General features: G+C 39.0%; 1 protein-coding gene across 2 annotated transcripts in view; it reads left to right on the top strand.

Moving 5' to 3' along the window:
* The window catches only part of NFX1 (nuclear transcription factor, X-box binding 1), a 73,883-nt gene that overhangs the window by 33,931 nt on the left and 16,334 nt on the right, over positions 1–23,618 (top strand). For both annotated transcript variants that reach the window (XM_060609508.3, XM_060609510.3), the window contains exons 8-14: positions 3,427–3,526; positions 3,610–3,827; positions 10,311–10,408; positions 13,524–13,554; positions 17,254–17,333; positions 18,483–18,591; positions 22,427–22,546. In XM_060609508.3, coding sequence (XP_060465491.1) covers positions 3,427–3,526; positions 3,610–3,827; positions 10,311–10,408; positions 13,524–13,554; positions 17,254–17,333; positions 18,483–18,591; positions 22,427–22,546 — 756 coding nt within the window. The remainder of the gene's footprint in view (positions 1–3,426; positions 3,527–3,609; positions 3,828–10,310; positions 10,409–13,523; positions 13,555–17,253; positions 17,334–18,482; positions 18,592–22,426; positions 22,547–23,618) is intronic.

Raw genomic sequence — 23,618 nt, forward strand, 5'->3', positions numbered from 1 at the left:
CAGATGCTTAACCGACTGAGCCACCCAGGTGCCCCGAATTGTATAAATTCTTTATATATTTTGGATATTAACTCCTCATTAGGCATCTCATTTGCATATATCTTCTCCTATTCCTTAGGTTGCCTTTTTGTTTTGTTGATGGTTTCCTTTGCTGTGCAAAAGGTTGTGTTTTTTTTTTTATTTTTTTTTGTTTTAATTTTATTTTTGAGAGAGAGAGCACTAGCAGGGGAGGAGCAGAGAGAGAGGGAGACACAGTATCTGAAGCAGGCTATAGGCTCTGAGCTGTCTGCACAGAGCCTCACGTGGGGCTTGAACTCATGGACTGTGAGATTATTACCTGCGCAGAAGTCAGACGCTTAACCTACTGAGTCACCCAGGTGCCTGCAAAAGCTTTTTATTTGATGTAATCCCCAGTAGTTTATTTTTGCTTTTATCTCCCTTTCCTGAGGAGACCTATCCATAAATATGTTGCTAAGGGCAGTGTCCAAGAGATTACTGCCTGTGTTTCCTTTTAGGAGTTTAATGGTTTCAGGTCTCTCATTTATGTCTTTAATCCAGTCTGAGGTTATTTTTATGTGTGATATAAGAAAATGATCCAGTGTCATTCTTTTGCATGTAACTGTTTGATTTTTCTAGCACCATTTACTAAAAAGACTGTCTTCTACTCATTATATATTCTTGCCTCCTTTTTTATAAGTGAATTGGCCATATAGGTGTGGGTTTATTTCTGACCCTTGATTCTTTTGTTCACAGCTGTCTGCTCATACCTCAAAAAAAAAAAAAAAAAAAAAAAAGTCTCTGTTCTGTCTGAGCAGAAACTTAGGAAAGAAAAGCTCGCTTGTAGAAATTCCCAGTTACTAGGGTTTGTTTATGAATTCATTGATTTCATAAATGCTGGTTGTGTTTCCTACGTCTATATTAATTCATCCAATAAGTTTTTATTGGATAAGTGAATCAATTTTAGAACCGGAGATGAAACTGCACATGTACTTACTAGAAGGTGGAAAGTAGATTTTAAAAATCAAGAGTCTTGGTTATGTCTTCATTGATTTGAGGCTTTCCCTCTTTTCATTGAAAGTTTTTGGTCTGTTCAGTACAGTGTTTTATTTTACAAACATTATGTCTCATGTTTAGTTAGAAATATTTATTTTAATTTTTACTACGTGATTTTATGATTTGATGTTTTTATAATGTTACGTTTATTCTAATGTTGATTTTTCTGTGTAAGTAGATATCTAAGTTGTACTGAGAAAGAAGGAAAGCATCATTAGGTCTGCAGGATTTCTAAATTGAAATCTTTTGGTCTGCATTTATTATGTAGGGTCAGGCATATTTGCATAGATTGATTTTTTTTTTTTTTTTTTTTTTGCATAGATTGATTTTAATGAGATCAATTTTCACTATCTTTTAAAAAAAATTTTTTTATTAAAAAAAATTTATTAAAAAAATTTTTTTAATGTTTATTTTTTAGAGAGAGAGAGAGAGAGTATGAGCGGGAGAGGGGCGGGGCGGGGGGGTGGGGATACACAGATTGGAAGTAGGATCCAGGCTCTGAGCTGTCAGCACAAAGCCTGACGCGGGGCTCGAACTCACGAACCGCAAGATCATGACCTGAGCCGAAGTCAGACTTTCATCCAACTGAACCACCCAGGCGCCCCTAAAAAATTTTTTTTTATGTTTATTTATTTTTTAGAGAGAAAGAGCATGAGAAGTGGAGGGGCAGAGAGAGAAGGAGACACAGAATCTAAAACAGGCTCTAGGCTCTGAGCTGTGAGCACAGAGCCTAATAAGGGGCTCAAACTCATGAACTGCGAGATCATGACCTGAAGTCGGATGCTTAACCGTCTGAGCCACCCAGGCTCCCCAAGATAAATTTTCATTGTAAATTGAAAATGTAAAATGAGGAGCGCCTGGGTGGCTCAGTCGGTTGAGCGGCCGACTTCAGCTCAGGTCATGATCTCACAGTCTGTGAGTTTGAGCCCCGCATTGGGCTCTGTGCTGACAGCTCAGAGCCTGGAGCCTGCTTCGGATTCTGTGTCTCCCTCTCTCTCTGCCCCTCCCCTGCTCATGCTCTGTCTCTCTCTGTCTCAAAAATAAATAAAAATATCTTAAAAAAAAGAAAAAAAAAAAGAAAATGTAAAATGACACTTAGAAAAATTATATAAGTTGATGAAAATTAATTCTTATCAGACTTTGTTACATTTTAATACATCAGAAGCATAACTCCTTAAACATATTTATTCCTGCCCTCAAGAAATAAAGAAACTCATTACTTCTTTTGTTGTTGTTGTTTGTAGGCTGTATTTAATTAACATATTTAATTAATGCATCTAAAAACATTTTTTATTTCAAAATGTTTACAATTTTTATAAAGTCCCAATAAATGCTTTTTGCTAACACCACAAAGAGCCATGGACATAGGACGGAGGCTATCACTAAAATATTCTTTTTTACGTATGAAGTTCGTGGCCTTAAATAATAAAGTGATCTAAATTTTGCAAGACGTTAATGATGATTAATAAGAAACATCTCTAATACTCTGGTTTCTCTTCAGATCGCATAAATCTTTCGCCTTTTAATAAGAAACATCTCTAAAACCACACAGGATTGACTGTAAAGAGCACCTCCTGACCATGGAAGTCATTTAAAGGAGCAATTAAGTTAGGGCCTGAAGTCTGATGTTCTGTCACAAATTTATAGTGATTGGGTTCACCCTCTACTTTTACCAATGTAGGCATATTAGAACTCATTATTTCTTGAACCCATTGGGAAATCTATAGAAGTTAAGCTGGGTTCTTTATCTAGCAAATAAAACTCTTGAGTTGTTTGAACTTCTTACTCAGTATCAATTCTTAAACATGATTACTTCAAATTCAACAATAGAATACAAATTATTGAAGATTTTATATTGTACCAGTTTTTTTATTCCTTTTTAGCAGTAGAGAGTTTTTCCAAGCATTTTCTGTGAGCCCCAGTATATAAAGTACTAAATCTCTGCTGCTTGGGTTGAAGTGAAGATGGGAATGATTTAGTCATCAACTCCTCCACGACTATCACCAGCTTAGTTTCCATCTTCTGTAACATCTCCAGAGGACCCCAGGGAGCCACACAGTAAATGGCTCTCAGCTATGGCCTCATGGGCCGGATAGTAGCCTCTAAATTTAGAGAATTGCTTCACTTTAATGCTGCTTTGGGGATGTGCTGCAGAGGCACCATGGGATATCAACAGTCTTACAAGGCCTTTTTTACTTCTGTGCTAAAGCTTCTCAGGTGGGTCTTAGAGCTGCTATATATGCCACATTTATTTCTGCATCAGGTCTGATCAACATTAATGAGTTGCATTTTGTGCTTTCTTATAGATTGTTTGGAAAATTTTAAGAACCCATGCAGGTTACTAACCTTTGTTTTTTAAATTGTGTCCTCAAGTATGCTACTGTGGCAACACTTCCCGAGACGTGTTATGTGGAACAGATGTAGGAAAGTCTGATGGATTTGGTGACTTTGGCTGTTTAAAGATATGTGGCAAGTAAGGTTTTATGTTTTTCTCAGTTAGAATAAAGCTGTATTTTATGCAACAATTATGTAATAGTCTGTTGTTTTTCCTAACAGGGACTTGAAATGTGGGAACCATACGTGTTCTCAAGTGTGCCACCCTCAGCCCTGCCAGCCATGCCCACGGCTCCCCCAGCTGGTGCGCTGTTGCCCTTGTGGCCAAACTCCTCTCAGCCAATTGCTAGAACTTGGAAGTAGTGGTCGGAAAACATGCATGGATCCTGTCCCTTCATGTGGAAAAGTGTGCGGCAAGCCTCTGCCATGTGGTTCCTTAGGTAACTAGTAGGCATAAAGTTGTCTTTAAAAATATGAGTGGAAGTGTTTGGCAGCAGTGACTTTATAAGGAGAATAGCGTTAAATTTTAGTTATAATATCAGAGGCTTTTAAAAATATTAATGATGAAATTTGTGTGGGTACTTTTTCTTTCCTCCTCAAAAATTTCAAAATGTGAAAACTCACATTTACCCAAGTGATTTCTCCTTCTGCTTTGGGTATTTTATTGCTAACTCAGGACAGTTGTGAGATACTATCCCATGAGGGTGTTATGATTTCTCTTAGCCTACACTAGTATGGACACGATCTATCCTTTTACTAATCCAGGGTTCAGTGAGTGTTTAAAGGCATTTTCATGTAATAGGAACATGTTAAATAACTGGGTCAGATGTTTAAGAACTAAAATTCTAAGTATAATAAAACTTTAGCCATTTGGGTCACTCAAGAAATATATTTTCTATAGCTAATTTTCCCATATAGTTGAGGAGTAACACCTCTTGAGCATCACTTTGGATGGACAGTTTTCTAAAATTCACATTTTCTTCTTTCTTTAAATAGAGTTTATTGGAGATAAGTTTTTCCCCTTTGTTGACCCAGAGTCATCATTTTCCTGAACCTCAGTTGTCGTATCCTGCTGGGTACACTGGTGCCCTCAGGGCCTGCTGAGGTTTCTCAGGCAGTTTCCCCACACTAGTATGCAGTTTGAATTGTTTATCTACTTGTTAAAGCTTTCGGTTGTTTATTTTCCTGGCAATGCTTTTAGCATTAGTGACTCTCCCTTTCTTCTGACGTGTGGCTTCTGATTACTTGGATATAGAAACCAGAAGAAATTTGTTTGAATTGGCTATAAAGTAATAGTCTGAGTTCTGAGACGTTCTGGGGCATTCCTTGGGGGAGGTGCTGGTATAGTTTTGCAATGACTTGGCACCTTCTATCCTGGGTGAGTGTTCAAAGGCTGTGTGTTTAGAAGAATGGATGTAGGCAACTGAGTTTGTCTAAGAGAGGTGTTCCTATAACTGCAGCAAAGCTAGAATCTTTAGGTTTGGTTTCCATGTTTATCAAAAATAGAGATTTCATATTTCTTCCAAACACCAGCAGGAACCAGTAGGTACATCCTACTGTATTTTTTACAGTCTGACTTTAAAATTGTGTATAGAGGAGGAATGTTCTTTTCTCGTATTTTTTTTTTTTTTTTTTTTTTAGCGTTTATTTATTTTTGAGACAGAGAGAGACAGAGCATGAACGGGGGAGGGTCAGAGAGAGGGAGACACAGAATCTGAAACAGGCTCCAGGCTCTGAGCGGTCAGCACAGAGCCCGACGCGGGGCTCGAACTCACAGACCGCGAGATCGTGACCTGAGCCGAAGTCGGCCGCTTAACCAACTGAGCCACCCAGGCGCCCCATCTTTTCTCATATTTTAATACACGTTTCAACTGCATTAGAAAAATCAATTGTCTATTGGTTCTCTTTGCCAACTGTGAAAATGTCTCTTCAGATAAACTCTGTAAAGTGAAGATCAAATGACTTCAAAATCAAGAAGGATGGTTAAAGTCTTCCCTTTTCAGAAAGCTCATGGGTCAGTTTTATAACAATTTTATATACAATGACCACAAGAAATCCTACCATGGGGCTAAAATATGTTGGCAATGAGAGAAAGACGAAATGCAAAATGGGTAATACAGGGGGACTTGAGCAAGAGAAGAATAGTAATTATCAGTATAAACCAGCCCCAGGGGTAGGATAAGAAAAGATCAAGGGATTTGAGGGTAACCACTGTACCTCATCAGGTTTTTAATCATAAAAAATTTGTAAGGAATTAGGCTGAGTTGGATTGAGAAGCTCAAAGACAAGCCCATGTGAAAACAGTGGCTCTCAAGTTTATTCAGATCTAGCTTATCCATAGAAAGTTTGCTGAGGTCTTTTAGTGTCTCACTCAGTAGGAATTTCTATCCTAGATAAATCGCTTTAGTACAAGACACTAGGTAGAGTTCTGCTTTCACAGTGGAAATATGAGGAGCTACATGGACCCACTCCCCAGCAAAACAAGCAAAACTGGAGAAAAGGAATCATTTAAAGTCTCTGGAAATTGTCCGATGGGCATACCTCAAATGAGTATTTATTAAAGAAAATCTACTGAAACTCAGTAAGAACAGCAAGAGTCTGTGTTGTTTAAGTCACAGTCCATTCCCTCCCTTCCACCCCCAGCTCAGCTTAACAAAAGCTCCACTCAGGATAGGTGTGCCAAGAAGATGAGGCTTCCTCTACCCCTAAGATCCCAGTCAGGGGTTACCAAGTCTCACTGGGAGGAGCACACTGCCAGCATTTTTCATCCCCTCTAACTCCAAATTGAAGAGGCTAAATTTCTGGGACACTGGCTGGCTCAATTGGTAGAGCATGCAGTTCTTGTTGGGGGTGTAGGTTCAAGTCCCACATTAGGTGTAGAGATTACTTAAAAATAAAATCTTAAAAAAAGAGGCTACGTTTCTGGTAGACACAGCTGAGAGTTGCAGGCTCCCTTCCATACAGCCCACCCGTAAGTCAGAAGTTTTACTCCAATCACAGCAGGTTAAAATATTGGGGCCCTAGTCATCTTCACCCCAGCTCATTTGTAGAGCAGAGGCTCTATGCTGAAAGATACAAGCCAAGAAAACCAGAGGCTACTGTCCCACTCACCACCAAAAGTAAGTAACTGAGACTTTTCCTAGGGAGAAAGGTAGTCCATAAAAAAGAGAGCTCCAAAGTACTCTCCAAAGGAAAGGACTTTAATTTGAAATAATGTAGAGAAGTTCAGGCCTAAAAACCCTTCAGAAAATAATAGCTCTTCTTGATTAAGGGCAGCTAGCTAAACTGTAAGCCAGCTAGTTCAGCAGAAAGAACCAGGGAAAGAGGTAGCTAAGAGGAGCCCCTCTGGGGTCAGAACAGACTTCACAGACTTGCCTCAAAGATTACCCTTACCCAATTTCATTGGATCAGACTGCTGAGCAATTTATGCCCAACAGAGAGAAAGTAGAATGAAGAAAAGTGAACAGCACTTCAAAGAAATGGGAGTACTTTTAAGCACACAAACATATGTAATGGGAATACCAGAATGGTAGAAAGCAGAAAAATATTTGAATAACTGAAAACTTTTCAAATTTATTGAAAACCTTTAATCTGTATATCCAAGAAGCTCAACTCCCAATAGGACAAATTCAAAATGTTCCACACCTAGACACAAGTAAAAAGCCGAAAGCCAAGGATAAGGAGAAAATCTTGAAAGCAGCAAGAGAAATATGACTCCTTACATACAAGGGAACCCCTATAAGATTAGCAGCAGACTTCTCATCAGAAACAATGGAGAGCACTACATCACAACAAGAAGATACTGAGATGACCTGTTCAAAAGTGCTGGGGAAAATATACTGCCATCCAAGAAGCTTCTATTCAGCAAAACTATCTTTCAGAAATGAAAATAAAGGGGCACCTGGGTGGCTTAGTCAGTTAAGTATCTGACTCTTGATCTCAGTTCAGGTCTTGATCTCAGAGTTGTGAGTTCAAGACCCATGTTGGGCTCCGTGCTGGGCATGAAGCCTGCTTTAAAAAAGAAAAAGAGAAGGAAGGAAGGAAAGAAGGAAGGACACACAATTTATTGCTAGCAGATCTACTTCACAATAAATACTAAAGTAGTAAGTTCTTCAGACTGAAAGCAAGTAAACCCAGATATAAATTCATATCCATATGAAAAATCAAAGAGTAAATGTAATTGCATAATTATAAAAGACAGTATAAAAGCATATTCTTTTTGCAGCTGACTTAAAAAGTAGTTGTATAAGATAATATGTAATTGTATTATTAGGGTTGTAACATGTGGATATATATCTGACAATAAGAGCACAAAGGAGGTGGGTGAGATCAAAGTAAGGAAGTAAGGAAGTGACACCAAGTGGTAACTCAGATCTGTAGCAACAAATGAAGAAAATCAGAAATGGTAAAGATGATAAATGTAACAAACTATGAATGTATGCTTGCTCTTTTCTGTTTTAATAGGCATAACATTACATAATAGTATATTGTTGGGTTTGTAACATGTAGACGTAATAATAGCATAAAAGAGAAGAGAGAATAGAGCTACATAGGAGTAAGGTTTCTCTATCTCACTGGAATTAGGTTAGTATAAACCTGAAGTGGATTCTGGTAAGATGTATATCGTAAGTGGGGCGCCTGGGTGGCTCAGTCGGTTAAGCGGCTGACTTCGGCTCAGGTCATGATCTCGCGGTCCGTGAGTTCAAGCCCCACGTCGGGCTCTGTGCTGACAGCTCAGAGCCTGGAGCCTGTTTCGGATGCTGTGTCTCCCTCTCTTTGACCCTCCCCCGTTCATGCCCTGTCTCTCTCTGTCTCAAAAATAAATAAACGTTAAAAAAAAAAAATTTAAAAAAAGATGTATATCGTAAGTCCTAGAACACCCATTAAGAAAATAACCAAAAATTGGGGCGCCTGGGTGGCTTGGTCGGTTAAGCGTCCGACTTTGGCTCAGGTCATGATCTCACGGTTCATGAGTTCGAGCCCTGCGTCGGGCTCTGTGCTGACAGCTCAGAGCCTGGAGCCTGTTTCAGATTCTGTGTCTCCCTCTCTCTCTGACCCTCCCCGGTTCATGCTCTGTCTCTCTCTGTCTCAAAAATAAATAAACGTTAAAAAAAAATTAAAAAAAAAAAAAAAGAAAAGAACCAAAAATAAATATAGTGAAATGGGGTGCTTGAGTGTCTCAGTTGGTTGAGCCTCTGACTCTTGATTTCAGCTCAGGTCATGATCTCATGGTTCATGGGATTGAGCCCTTGGTTGGGATTCTCTCTCTCCCTCCTTTTCTGTCCCTCCCCTGTTCACGCACATGCACACACACTCTCAAAAAAGAAATAAACACGGGGGCACCTAGGTGGCTCAGTTGGTTAAGTGGCCGACTTCGGCTCAGGTCATGATCTCAACTGGTTTGTGAGTTCAAGCCCCACGTCTGGCTCTTTGCTAGCCTGGAGCCTGCTTCAGATTCTGTGTCTCCCTCTCTCTCTGCCCCTCCCCTACTCACACTCTGTCTTTCTCAAAAATAAATAAACATTAAACATTTTTTAAAAATAGGGGCGCCTGGGTGGCTCAGTCGGTTAAGCCTCTGACTTTGGCTCAGGTCATGATCTCATGGTTCGTGGGTTCGAGCCCTGCATCAGGCTCTGTGCTGACAGCTCAGAGCCTGGAGCCTCCTTTGGATTCTGTGTCTCCCTCTCTCTCTGGCTCTTCCCCATTCATGCTCTGTCCCTCTGTCTCTCAAAAATAAATAAACATTAAAAAGTAAATCTCATCAATTTAAAAAAAATTTTTTTTAATAAATAAAATAAAATAAACATTTAAAAATATGCAGTGAAGGGGCACCTGGGTGGCTCAGTCAGTTAAGCATCTGACTTCGGCTCAGGTCACGATCTCATGGTTGGTGGGTTTGAGCCCCGTGTTGGGCTCTATGCTGACAGCTCAGAGCTTGGAGCCTGCTTGGGATTCTGTGTCTCCCTCTCTCTGCCCCTCCCCCACTCATGCTCTGTTTCTCTGTCTCAAAAATAAATATTATATATATACGTGTGTGTATATATACATATATACACACACGTATATATATAATATACAGTGAAAACTACAATTAAAGGAAAAAAATGTTAAATTAGAAACTTAATGCAAAACAAACCAGTAAAGGAAGATTAGATTAACAAAGTCATGAGGTATACAGAAAAATAAAAGTTAAATGACAGATATAATCCAGCTGTATCAATAATAGCATTAATGTGAATGGATTAAACTCTTAAAAAGCAGAGATTGTCCAATCAAATTTTTTAAAACACAAGATTCAACTATGTGGTATCTTCAGGAAACAGACTAGAGTTAAAGATAAAATAAGACTGAAAATAAAAGGATGGAAAAAATACATCATTTAAACAGCAGCCCCAAGAGACTTGTGGCTGATCTCTGAGTGGTCCTCAAAACAGGACTTGTCCTAAACGTATTTAGCAGAATGAATGGTAGGTCTCTTATCACCACATGGTCACAGAGCTTGAGTCATTGAGATTATGGATCATGATTTCTGATTGTTTATGATCCCCGGATTATTTTCAGAGTCAAGAGTACTTCAGTAAAGTCGTCCATGGCTACAATTTTAAGGAGGTTCAAGTCTAACCTTGAGACTTGAGGCCTAAAGAAAGAAGTCAGAAGATCTATTTTTTGACTTAGGCAAAGAATCATGCACTCCAGAGGATATGCCAGTGACTAATTCTGGGCCCTGTCTTTGCCGGAAAAGGTCCAGCCTGCCAGATGAAGGGAAGATAGGGGAAGAGGCATTGACTACATCCTTCTTCCCTCAACTCTGCTTCTGGAGTTGTAGGCAATAGAAGTAGAAGACCAGTGTGGCTAGTGAACTTGGGAGTCTGAAAATGAGTACTTGCAGTGTTCATTCCTAGCTCTTTTCATTTTTATTAAAGATTTCATTCATACCTGCGAAAAGCTGTGCCATGAAGGAGACTGTGGACCATGCTCTCGTACATCAGTTATTTCCTGCAGATGTTCTTTCAGAACAAAGGTAAATCCTGAACAATGTTAGTGCTGTTACCACCAGTACCTTTTAAATTCATGATTATGGGATGGGAAGAATCAAAGTAACTTGTTTTAATCTTATCATACTATATATGATTTATTCAACCCAGCCAGTGTATGCTGACAGCAACCATGGGTCCGTTGTGTGGTAGATATAGACTGGGGGTCAGGTAGCACTCTAAGCTCAGAGGCCAGTAATGGGGCTGAGGCAAGTATCCAGATAGCTCTACCAAATAAAAGTGTGATAATGCTAGATGCTAGGAGAGAACAAAAGCACTGTTGCTAACTAAAATTGGAGAGAACGTAGTCCATACGATCACCCTTATCTCTGACAGTCGTTGCAAGAGTTTAGACAACTGCTGAATTAGAGTAGTTAGACCATCCTAATTTCTGATACCAACTGCAGTCCAGTGTCCCTAAGACCACCCTCAGGGTTTGATAATTCACTAGAACTCAATAGAACACATAGAAAGCTGTTATAATCATGGTTACAGTTTATTACAGGGGAAGGATACAGATTAATATCAGCCAGAGGAAGAAACATGCAGGGCAGAGTCTCAAGAAAGTGCCAAATAAGAAGCTTCTAATTGTTCTCTCCCTGTGGAGCTGGAACAGCGTTAACATTCTCAACATCATTTTGTGATAATATGCATGGAGTGTTGCCAGCCAGGAAAGGTCACCCAAACCTGGGTGTTCAGTTTTTACTGAGGCTCCATTGTGTAGACATGGTTGACTGCCCATGTGGCTGGTCTCAATCTCCAGATTGTCACCAGAGGTCTGCCATTACTCTGTGACCCAAAGCCCCCATCCTAAGTCATATTATTGGTCTCTGTGGTGTAGCCAGTCCCCACCCTAAGACTTTTCAGTATGGCCAGCCTGTACGCTAAATCATGTTAGACTATGTGATGACCCAAGGCCTCAGGCAAACAATGACACTCCTTCAGGCATGATATTCCAGGAGCTTAGAGATCACTTCCCAGAAGGCAGTGGCAAAGGCCAGATCACCCTTTCAGTAAGGTTAATTATTCACTATACAACTGTTTTTGTCAATTTCTTCTTTCTGCCCTGGGGAGTTTTGATTGGACTTTTTGTTATAAAAGGGACATCTTACCATTTTGGAATTCATGCCCATTCCTATGTTTGTAACCAGAGGCAAGAGCCTTGCTGTCTTTGGGAAATCCAGCTTGGAGAACATAGCAACTATTGATCTGTCCTCTCTGACCCACCTTCAGTGCATATTCAACTGCTACCAAGCCCAAGGGCTGGGTAGCAGCTGACTTGCAAATGATTCTGAGGATCTATTCCAGAAATTGGCAGCTAGCTTACTGGGTAAGCTTTAGAATAAAAATGTAAAAATAATGTAATTTACATGTGGCAAAAGATGTGTGCGCGCATGCGTGCACACACACGGCTTTTTTCCTGAAAGAAACCAGAGTACATGGGTCAGTAGAGATATTTTGAATGTCAGACACAGGATCTTAAAGACTGTGAAATACTGTGATTTAGTAATCACAGATTTAGTGATGCCCAGAGGTGCTGGCTGTGACCAAGAAGCACAAGCAGAGTTGGGATGTGTGAGCTAGAAATGGGTACTGTCTGTTTGCTTCTTTCTCCCCAACAGTCCTGTTCTCTCTGTGCTTTTTTGATTCTCATTCACTGTCTGCCCTCACTCTAATAGCAGATCCCATGGCAGTGAGCATATTCATGAAAAGCTGTGTATAAAGTGAATTTTTGCAAATAAAAGTTTTATTCTAAAATTGCTGGAGGCACTCACTGTCAGTATGAATTCTATTGAAACCTTTGACAAAGTGAAAAATCTCTTTGCAATTGATGGTCATCACCTCATTCTTCAGCCAGATTTTTCATGAAATGTCTTTTGTAATGGAATGGGCTTTTCCATGGAAGTGAGTTTTCTAGATAAATAAAACTTATTTCTTAAAGCTTCAAAGGTGGTTTTCTTTTAATCACTTTGGTGGGAATCTTTGAAAAATGTATGCTGTACTACCTCTTGCCAAAGAATACTGTATTTAAGTTTTTATTGGTAATTCATATGATTGTCAGGATCTACAGGAGCTCTCCCTTTCCCTGCAATTAAGGTAACCACTCCAGTATGTCATTTCTTCTCTGCAGTCCAGTGTTTGCATTAACTGGAGCACGCACTCTAGCAATTTCATGACTCACCTTTGCTTTGTATCTCCAGGGAACATATGGGCAACTCTTCCTTATCATCCAACCCAGCCAACTAATGTATCTAAGACATCTTTGTAGCCAAGAATCTTCCATTTCTTAGACTTTTGCTTCTGTTTTCAACTCTAGTAACTGCCCTTTTCTTCAGAGTCCTTTTCACTAAGAAAGAATATTTTTAGCATTTTGCTAGTTTCTGAGTACCTAGCAACCTGTAAATGACATCAAAGCCAAATTCAGATGTAGATACTGGGCAGCCAGGCTCACTCTCCCCCAAGTGACTGACTTGCTTCCCACACAGCATCCTCTCCACACATGTTATTTGGGATCATGCCTCAGCAAGTTACATATGGTAGATCTTTGGGGTCGTTCATACGTAATTACCAAAGTCATAAAACTGAATGCCAGAGGACTACTATATTCTACTTTGCTGCATTTCTGCAGTGTCATGCTGCTCTTAAGTGTGTTGACCTGTTTGCCTCTGGTACCAGATTATTACATATTTTCAATTTTTTCTGCTTTTTGTGGCTTTTTCTGTCTCCTTTGCCAGGCAATTTTTTTTCTTTGCTTTATGTACTTTTAGCAATCCCTCCTTCCATTCAGATTTTATAATTCCTAAAATCTACTTTCAATTAGGAGGCCAGACCACAAAGATTGTTACAATTATATTTGCACGAAATGTCAGTAAACCAGGAGACCCACTGTGAGTAAAGCATATTCATATAGAAACTGGGCTAACCTAGCTCCAGATAGGTGAAGTTGGCGAATAAGTGACTACCAGAAAAGTATAGGATATTTAGGGTGTACGTGTTATATATAGCATTATACTCTAGTTGTGTTGTTTCATTTGTTCCTAAAGGAGTTACTGTTGGTTTTTTTGTTTTTTGTTTTTTGTTTTTCTTTTCCTTTTTCCATAGGAGCTTCCATGTACCAGTCTCAAAAGTGAAGGTATGACTGAGAATGGGCATGAGGGGACTTTCTGGGGTAAAAGTAATTGTTCTGTTTCTTGATAAGTGTTTGTATTATATATGTCATAATTCTGCAAAGGTACACTTAAGATTTGTATATTTCATTTTATATGTTTCATTTTCTTTTGCCTCAAAAGAAAAATAAAAATCATAAGTTCTGGTTAAGTTCTAAAAAAGGTAAGTGTAGTCATATCTGCAGTTTACTTTAAAATGTATCAAATATTAAGGTAAATTGATAGGTGGATAGAAAGGTGAAAAAATAATGGTAAAATCTCAGTAATGGGCATATGGATATTCACTGTAAAGTTGTTTCAACTTTTATGTTTGGAAATTTTCATAATAAAATGGTAGTAGTGGGGGTGAAGGAGAATAATACCTAATGCAGCAAGCTTTTTACATACTGACTGTGATGCTAGATCCCCTTAAAGCTTGATATGACTGTTGGACACCTGGAACAGGTACTCAGCCAGCAAGCCTTCTTAACCTTGAGGCCTACAGTATTGTTTCTTCCTTTGTCTTTGATCCTGACATCCCACACTATTAAGATTCTTTCTTTTGCTCACCATCACTTAGTCTTTTGTTTAAGCCACCTTAATACCTGTTTGGAAAAGTGATAGAAGTTAAATGTGTACAAAATAAAAAGATCTTATTCTGGCCAGAAAGAAAGCTGTTTTAGATTAGGATGCTTTTGTCTGCAGGTATCAAAAACCCAAGGAAAAACAACTTTAGCGATAAGGGGCTTTACTGTCTCACATAATAGGAAGTATGGAGGCAGAACAAGTCCAGAGTTGGTTAATTCCAACCTCCTGATTCCAGGACTCCAGTTCAGCTTCTCTGATTTTCTTGGTTTTCTCCTCATGGATATAAGTTAGCTACAACAAGTCCACACATCAACATCTTACCCAGGAATATCTAAAGGAAAGAAAGAGATTCTTAAGCTTCCTTTCCTTCTCAAGAGCAAGGAAGACAATCCTGAGAGGACCTCAGTACACTTTGTATCACATGCTCCTGCCTAAACCCAACGTTAGCAAAGAAAATGGAATTAATAGGCTAGACTTTTCTACATTCACCCCTGAAACTAGGAGCACATGGGTACCTAGTTTCTGAGCAGAATTAAGCCTCTGTTAGCCTTAAGAAGGTGGGGAGTGGGGGGCGCCTGGGTGGCTCAGTCGGTTAAGCGGCCGACTTCGGCTCAGGTCATGATCTCATGGTCCGTGAGTTCGAGCCCCGCGTCGGGCTCTGTGCTGACAGCTCAGAGCCTGGAGCCTGTTTCGGATTCTGTGTCTCCCTCTCTCTGACCCTCCCCCATTCATGCTCTGTCTCTCTCTGTCTCAAAAATAAATAAACGTTAAAAAAAAATTTTTTTTAAAAAAAAAGAAGGTGGGGAGTGGTTGTTTGGAAGGTAAGCAGAAATATCTGCCTTAAAACCACAGTCAAAATTGTGGTTATTAAAAATATAATTTGAAAAAATTACATTAATATGCTTTTAAAGTAAAAAAAAAAAAAAAACGGAATAAAAACAATATAAAGGAAAAAGTGAAAATACACCCTAACCTGATTTTTCCCTCCTCCCCTTCCCTGATGAAACTGTTACTAGTTTGTTGGATTTGGGTCCTAGCTTTATACATCTGCCAGTTAGTTTTATTTTTTTCTCCTAAACTTAATTTTATACTAAACATATTGTTTGCAATTTGGTTTTTTTTTTTTCTTCTTCCCTCAAAGACATTTTCTATGTCAGTGTATATAACTCTCCCTCTTTCACAGTATTCTGTATGTGGGTATGCCACAGTGAGGTTCACTCTTTCCCTCTTGGTGATCATTTAGTTTGTCTCCAGTTTTTCCCCATTATGAATAATACAGTATCCATCTTGTCCCACTTTTTAAAACTTTATTATCAAAATTTTTAACCATATGTGAGAGTAGAAAGATTAATATAATAAACCCCTATGCACCTGTCACCCATCATCAGTAGTCAGCATTTTGCCTATCTTGTTTCCATCCCTTCCTTCCCTCCTTTTTATTTTCACTGAAGTACTTTGAAAATAAATCTCAAACATCATTTCACTCATAAATACTTCAGCACCTAGCCTATTTTTAAAAATTGAGGTAAAATTCACATAATGTAGAATGGGCTGTTTTAAAGTGTACAATTCAGGGGTGCCTGGGTAGTCAGTTGGTTAAGTGTCTGACTCTTGATTTCAACTCAGGTCATGACTTCATAGTTCATGAGGTCGAGCCCCATGTCAGGCTGTGCGCTGACAGTGCGGAGCCTGCTTGAGAGTCTCTCCCTCTCTCACTGCCCCTCCCCTGCTCACTTTCACATACACTGTCTCTCTCTTAAAGTAAGCATTTATTTAAAGTGTACAATTCATTGGCATGTAACAGATTCACAGTGTTGTGCAACCATCACCTCTATCTAGTTCTAAAACATTTTCATACCTAAGGGGGAGACCCTGTATTCATTAACTTTTCACTTCCCACTCACTACCCCCTCAAGCCCCGAGGAACCACTAAACTGCTATGGGTTTACCTATTCTGAGTATTTCATATAAATGGAATTCTATAATACATAACCTTTTTATACCCAGCTTTTTTCACTTAGCATGTTTTCAAGATTCATCCATGTGTAGCACATATCAGTACTTCATTCCTCTTTATGACTGAATAATACTTCATTGTGTGGATATATCGCAATTTATTCATCTGTTGATGGACATTGTGGGTTGTTTCGATATTCTGGCTATTTGGATTAGTGCTACTATGAACATTTGTACACAGTTTTTGTTTAAATTTTTTTGGATACATACCTACAAGTGGAGTTGATGGATCATATGATAATTGTGTGTACTTTTTTAAAGAACTGCCACAGCAGTTTTCCGTAGCACCTACATCATTTTACATTCCCGCCACCCAGACGCCCCACTTATTTTTTTGTTTTTATTTTCGTTTCTTATGTGTTTTTTTTCTTAAAGCTATCCTATGTAGATATGAAGTGATATGTCATTAAGGTTTTGATTTGCATTTCCCTTGTGATGCTGAACATTTTTAAATGTACTTTGCCATTTGTAATCTTCTTTGGAAAAGAGTCTGTTTAAGTCCTTTGTCTGTCTTTTAATTGGGTGGGTTCTCTTCTTGTTGAGTTGTAAGAATTCTTTATGTATTTTAGATCCTAGAGCTTTATAGATAGATGATTTGCAAATATTTTCTCCTGTTATGTGCGCTGTCTTTTCACTTTCTTAGTGGTGTCCTTGGTACACAAAATCTTTCAGTTTTGATCAAGCCCCAATTTGTGTTTCTTCTTTTGTTGCTTGTGCAACAAAATATATTAAAATATATAAAAATATATTTTCAAAAGTATATGTATAGGAATAGTTACTTAAAATAGAATTACCATTTAAATTTTTGATAGGTAACATATGTGTACCAAAAGTTTATACTCCCATCCACGGAGTGTGCCTTGTTCTCTACACCTTCACCCGTACCATATTGTCTTTTTTTTTTTTTCTGTACAATCTGACAGGTGAAAATTTTTAGCATATCTTATTTTAATATGCATTTTCACCATAACTAATTTATTTACATTATTACATATGTGTTTCTTCAGCTTGTAGTCATCGAATATTTGTTGAGTGAATGTTCATCTCCTTTCTTTTTTTTTCTTTTTAATTGGCCACAACAGATGCTACATTTATGTGTGATAAGCGATGTAACAAGAAACGGTTGTGTGGACGACATAAATGTAATGAGATATGCTGTGTGGTAAGTGGACCTATCATTAGGTACAATCAGATTTCATTCATCCGGGGGCCAAGCATCTAGAAACCTCAGCCATCTGGAATGTAGTCCAGATTCAGACATCACTGGGAGAGGCCCCTGAGCAGTAGTGAGAGAGCTGCCCAGAGAGACAGGCCTGGGCCTTTTTAGGCCTTTGCCAAGTCAAGAAGTCAGCCAGTGGCAATATGGGGAAAGAAGAGAAAGACAGAAGCCCTCAGGCTCCAGAGCCTAAGACCATCAGATGAGCATACAGTCCTCTGCAGGAGATTGTGTGCTGTCCCAATACACAGATTGGGCTGGTCTTAGCAATTTGGGCTTTGGGTTTCATATACAGCTTGGATCAGGTCAATAGGCAAAATGAGTGGGGCATTTTTGAAAGGAGCAAGTTTCAGTTATCTGAAGTATTCACTTATATGGAACTAAATAAAGCACCACCTGGCAGTAATTGGGTTACCATGTTGTGCGTGTGTTTGTGTGTGTACAAACAAGAGCACACAGTGCCATTAGCAAAGTAGTGCATGTGTACACATGCTTATGTATGTATATCATACATAATTGTTATTTTTGAAGTTTACATACTGATAAGATGAAGAATGATGAAATTGTACAACATATTAAGACTTACTTTTAGGGGCGCCTGGGTGGCTCAGTCAGTTTAGCATCTGACTTTGGCTCAGGTCATGATCTTGTGGTTTGTGAGTTCAAGCCTTGTATCAGGCTTGCTACTGTCACAAAGAGCCCATTTCAGATCTTCTCTCTCCCTCTCTCTCTGCCCCTCCCCTGCTCACTGGCTCTGTTTCTCAAAATAAACATTAAAAAAAAAAGACTTATTTATAAATCAGTATTTGAAGACATAAAGATTTCTTCCTATTATTGAAAATTTCAAACATATACAAAAGCAGAAAGATTAGCATGCATCCCATATATGCAACATCCAGCTTCAGTAGTGATCAGCTCATAACTAATCTTGTTTCATCCACCTCTCCACCTGCTCCCTCTGATTATTTTGAAGCTAATTCCAGACATCATTTCATCCATAACTGTAGAAAGCTTTTTTTTAAATTAATCTTCTTGTTGTTTGTGGAAAATATAAAATGTAGATAATTTTGCAAACAAATATGAATCTCTTCTTAGGATAAGGAGCACAAGTGTCCTTTGATTTGTGGGAGGAAACTCCGTTGTGGCCTTCATAGATGTGAAGAACCTTGTCATCGTGGGAACTGCCAGTCATGCTGGCAAGCCAGTGAGTGTCTTCACTGTATGCTTTTATTAAAGAGTTTTCTAGGGATCTGTGGGTGGCTCAGTTGGTTAAGTGTCTAGCTCTTGATTTCGGCTCAGGTCGTGATTTCACAGTTGTGAGATTGAGCCCCATGTTGGGCTCTGCGCTGGGTGTGGACCCTGCTTAAGATTCTCTCTCCCTCTCTGCACCTCCCCTGTGCTGTCTCAAAAAATTTATCAAACAGTTAATTGATTGATTAAAAAGTTTGATAGGGGCACCTGAGTGGTTCAGTCCATTAAGCATCCAACTCTTGATTTTGGCCTAGGTCATATGTTCTTGCAGTGGGTGGGATTGAGCCCCACATTGGGTTCTGTACTGATAGTGCAGTGCCTGCTTAAAATTCTCTCTCTCCCTATCTCTCTCTCAGAATAAATAAATTAACTTAAAAAAAAAAAAAAAAAACTCTTAAGAGTTGTCTAGAAGTTCAGGCATAATATATTTTGAGGGACTGATTAGTTTGGTATGGGTTACTCAACTAAGCCTAAGTATTTCAGATATGTTGTGACTTTAAAAAGTTATTCTCATGCTGCATTGTCATCCCTGAATGTACGAAACTTGGGATGTAAGCAACAATCCTAAAATGAGATCTGGTTCATTAATGGATTACTCTTAAATATCATTGAACCAAATTCTGTCCTCAGCAGTCTCCCTTCTCTGTATTATTAGCAGCAGTTTGTAAACTTTTTCATCTTAGGACTTACTTACATTCTTAAAAATTGCCAAGGACCCTCAAAGAGCTCTTTTTATGTGAATTATAGCTATACTTATCATATTAGAGATTAAAATGAGGAATTTAAAAAATATGTATTAGGTTTTTTCTTTTAATTTAAATTTTAGTTAACATACAGTGCAATATTGGCTTCAGGAGTAGAATTCAGTGATTCATCACTTACATTCATTCAGCACTTACAACATGCAGTGCTCATCACAAGTGCCCTCCTTAATACCCATCACCCATCTAGCCCATCCCCCACCCTCCTCCCTCCATCAACTCTTAGTTTGTTCTCTGTCTTTAAGAGTCTCTTGTGGTTTCTTTCCCTCTCTGTGTCCCCCACCTCCCTTTCCATATGTTTATCTGTTTTGTTTCTTAAATTCCACGTACAAGTGAAATCGTAGGTTGTCTTTGTCTGATTGACTGATCTCACTTAGTATATACATTCCAGCTCCATCCATGTTGTTGCATATGGCAAGGTTTTGTTCTTTTTGATGGCTGAGTAGTATCCCATTGTATATATGTACCACATCATCTTTATCCATTGATCAGTCAGTGGGCATTTGGGCTCTCTCCATAGTTTGGCTATTGTTAGTAATGCTGCTGTAAATTTTGGGGTGTGTATACCCCTCCAAATCTGTATTTTTATATCCTTTGAGTAAATACCTACTAGTGCAATTGCTGGGTGGTAGGGTAGTTCTGTTTCTAGTTTTGTGAGGAACCTCCACGCTGTTTCTCCAGAGTGGCTGTACCAGTTTTCATCCCTACCAACAGTACAAGAGAGTTCCCCTTTCTCGACATCCTTGCCAACACCTGTTGTTTCTTGTGTTATTAATTTTAGCCATTCTGACAAGTGTGAAGTGGTATTTCATTGTGGTTTTGATTTGTGTTTCTCTGATGATGGGTGATGTTGAGCCTCCTTTCATGTGTCTGTTAGCCATGTGTATGTCTTCTCTGGAAAAATGTCTATTCATGTCTTCTGCCCATTTCTTAACTGGGTTATTTGTTTTTTGGGTGTTGAATTTGGTAAGTTCTTTATAGATTTTGGATACTACCCATTTATCAGGTAATGTCGTTTTGCAAATATCTTCTCCCATTCCTCAGGCTGCCTTTTAGTTTTGTTGATTGTTCCCTTTGCTGTGCAGAAGCTTTTTAATCTTGATGAAGTCCCAGTAGTTCGTGTTCACTTTCATTTCCCTTGCCTTTGGTGACATATCTAGAAAAAAGTTGCTACGGCCAAGGTCAGAGAGGTTGCTCCCTGTGATCTCCTCCAGGATTTTGATAGTTTCCTATCCCATATTAGTTGTTTTTTTAGTATATGTGCTGCTGAAGTGAGCACTCATACTAGTTTATTTTTAATAACCAGATTTTTTTTTAATGTTTATTTATTTTTGACAGAGAGAGAGAGAGACAGAGAGACAGAGAGACAGAGCACAAAGGAGGGGCAGAGAGGGGGGACAGAGGATCCGAAGCAAGTTCTGCGGTGACATCAGACAGCCCAGTGCAGGGCTTGATCTCATGAACCATGAGACTATGACTTGAGCCGAAGTCAGATGCTTAACTGACTGAGACACCCAGGCTCACCATAAAATAAATAAACAAATTTTTATAACAGCCAGACTATATTTTAGTGTGCGGCGTAAGCACTTTATTTCAGATTATGGAAAAGACATGTATTTAAGGATCAGTTTTTTTCTTTACTGCTTCATCGAGGACTTTTTTATGGTGATGAAAACTACAGTGATTACAGTTTGGTACTACTGCCTTGATTTGCGCTAAGACCCTGGCAGTTTTACCAACTCTTGGTTTTGCACCATCACTGCGAATGTCAACATAGTGGGGCAAAGAACCATGTCTTAGTCTGATTATGAAAATAATTTTGGCCTTATGGACTCCCTGAAGACCCTCAGGGACCCCTACGGGTCAACAGAGCATACTTTGAGAACTGCTACATTAAAAGATTGGCCTAGATCAAGATTTCCCAAAATGTCTTTGATAGAATGCTAGACCTACTTAATTTCAAAAAGGAGTTGAGTCAGTGCTTTGATATAAATCACACACACATGAATTCCATGAAAACAACTTACATGACCCCTTGCCCTTTACCTAGCTAATTCACATATATTAGCTTGTTGAATGGATAGGTCAAAGTTTGGTATTCCCATTTGACCAGTAGAAAGCTCAGAGATGTTAAACTACCAGCCCACAGTCACTAAGTAAGTAAGTAGAAGGTCCGGGACCAGAAGCCTAAGTCTCCTGACTATATTTACGGGGCTCTTTACACCACATTGTATAGCCTCTGATGGGTTTGCTGAAGAGAGTGCTGACTGGAGAGGGGCAGTAGGTGGAAGAATCTCAAGAGCCCTGGGCTTCTGACCCTTGGTGATCTAGTTGGGAACCATGGCCAAAGTCCTGGCCTCTACTAAGACTTAGAGTTGGAGAACTGACTCCTCTTGGGATTTAGGAGTTAAGAGAGCTCGTGACAAGGTAGGCTGCTTATTAGAGCTGTCCAGTGTGAGCCCTCATTTTGATTTGACTTGTGGCCTGTGTGTAATGAACTCAGATGTAGCTCTGTGCTTCATTTCAACTTCACATTTCTAGTATGATAGGTGTTGATTAGACCTGTAAGAATTTTTTTGAGTGGCTTCAGTGCTTCTCTGAGGTGTATATTCAAATATATATTTTTGTATGTTTGTTAATTACCTGTGGCTTTCATAATCTCTATCCATTTTCCTAACTAAAGGAGTTTGAAAAAATAAAAAGCTATGTCTTTAGCAGAAGTCTCTTGTTCTCTCAAAAGAGATGGTCTATAGATCTGTTGTTTATAAAATATATGTAAAAATTTCCTGGGTTACTCATGGACTTACAGTTTGTTGCAAGTAAAAATGAAATGCTTCTTATCTGTCTGCTCCATTGCCACCAGCTCAGGTTTAATAAAATAAAAACATTTTTTGAAAAAAGCAGTCCCCTAAAAAGTAATACAAGCCAAAATAAATGTGTGTGTGTGTGTGTGTGTGTGTTGTCGTCTGTGTAAATATGTATGTGCACATCATGAAGGGTTGTTTTGTTTCATTGCTGCTCCATCAGGTTTTGATGAATTAACCTGCCACTGTGGTGCGTCAGTGATCTACCCTCCAGTTCCCTGTGGCACCAGACCCCCCGAGTGTACCCAGACCTGCGCCAGAGTCCATGAATGTGACCATCCAGGTGGGTCCCAACTCCTTGCCTCCCCCATCTCACAGCCTGTTTCACACTGTGTCATTTAGGATGTTGCATGACAGTCTTTACTGCTCTGAGGTCATGTTGTGATGGCCACCCCTGTTCCCTGTTCTCAGGGGCTGCTTCTGTGAAGGTGAGTCTGTGATCTGGGCCACAGCTGAGAATCAACAGTGCACTCCATTTCTTTACTCAGTGGATATCAAACACACCTGAAAGGCTGGAAGAATCGCCAGCTGATCTTGTCTTTCAGGGACTTTTCTTCTTGTTGCCTTCAATTTTGATTTATATTTCAAAGTTGAACATCTTTTTGCAAAATTGAAACTAACTTTTTGTTGTTAAGGAAGTAATATATGTTTACTGTATAAAAAGAAAGAGGGGTGCCTAGGTGGCTCGGTTGGTTAAGCATCCAACTCTTGATTTCCGCTCAGCTCATAATCTCAGTTGTGAGTTTGAGCCCCACATAGGGACTCTGCATTGACAGTGCAGAGTCTGCTTAGGATTCTCTCTCTCTCCCTCTCTTCCACTCATGTGAATGCTCTCTCTCTCTCTCAGAATAAATGAGATGAAGTCAAAAGATTGAAATTAAATCATCCATTATGTCACCTTTTTACACCTTAATATATATTTCTCAGGGCTTTTTACATGGGCAAAATAGATATTTGCATTTTTTTTTCATAATATTAAAGTGTGATGCTACTGAATTTATTTTAACTGGATTTTCCCCTCTTATTGTAATTTTAATCTTTCTTCTTGTCAATAAATATTTTTCTACAATATAGATTTTTAGTGGTTAATGGAGTGTGCTAGTACATGGATGGGCTATAACTTAGTCTCATGTTGTTAGATAATTACTTCCAATTCTTCTTTCATAAACTGCTGTAGACGTCTGGCCAGCAGCTACTTAATACCATCCATTTTCTGTCCAGTCTAGTCACTAGCTTTCCTCTAGGACCATGGTAGGCTCGTCATTTCATTTTACCAAGTCCCAGAGGCAAACCTGAAATAACCGAAGTCACCAGATTTGGTACTTACAGTAAGCCATATAGTTCAGACTGACAAA

The sequence above is a fragment of the Panthera onca genome, chromosome D4, assembly GCF_046562875.1.
Source record: "Panthera onca isolate mPanOnc1 chromosome D4, mPanOnc1 haplotype 2, whole genome shotgun sequence".
NCBI classification, from domain to species: Eukaryota; Metazoa; Chordata; class Mammalia; order Carnivora; family Felidae; genus Panthera; species Panthera onca.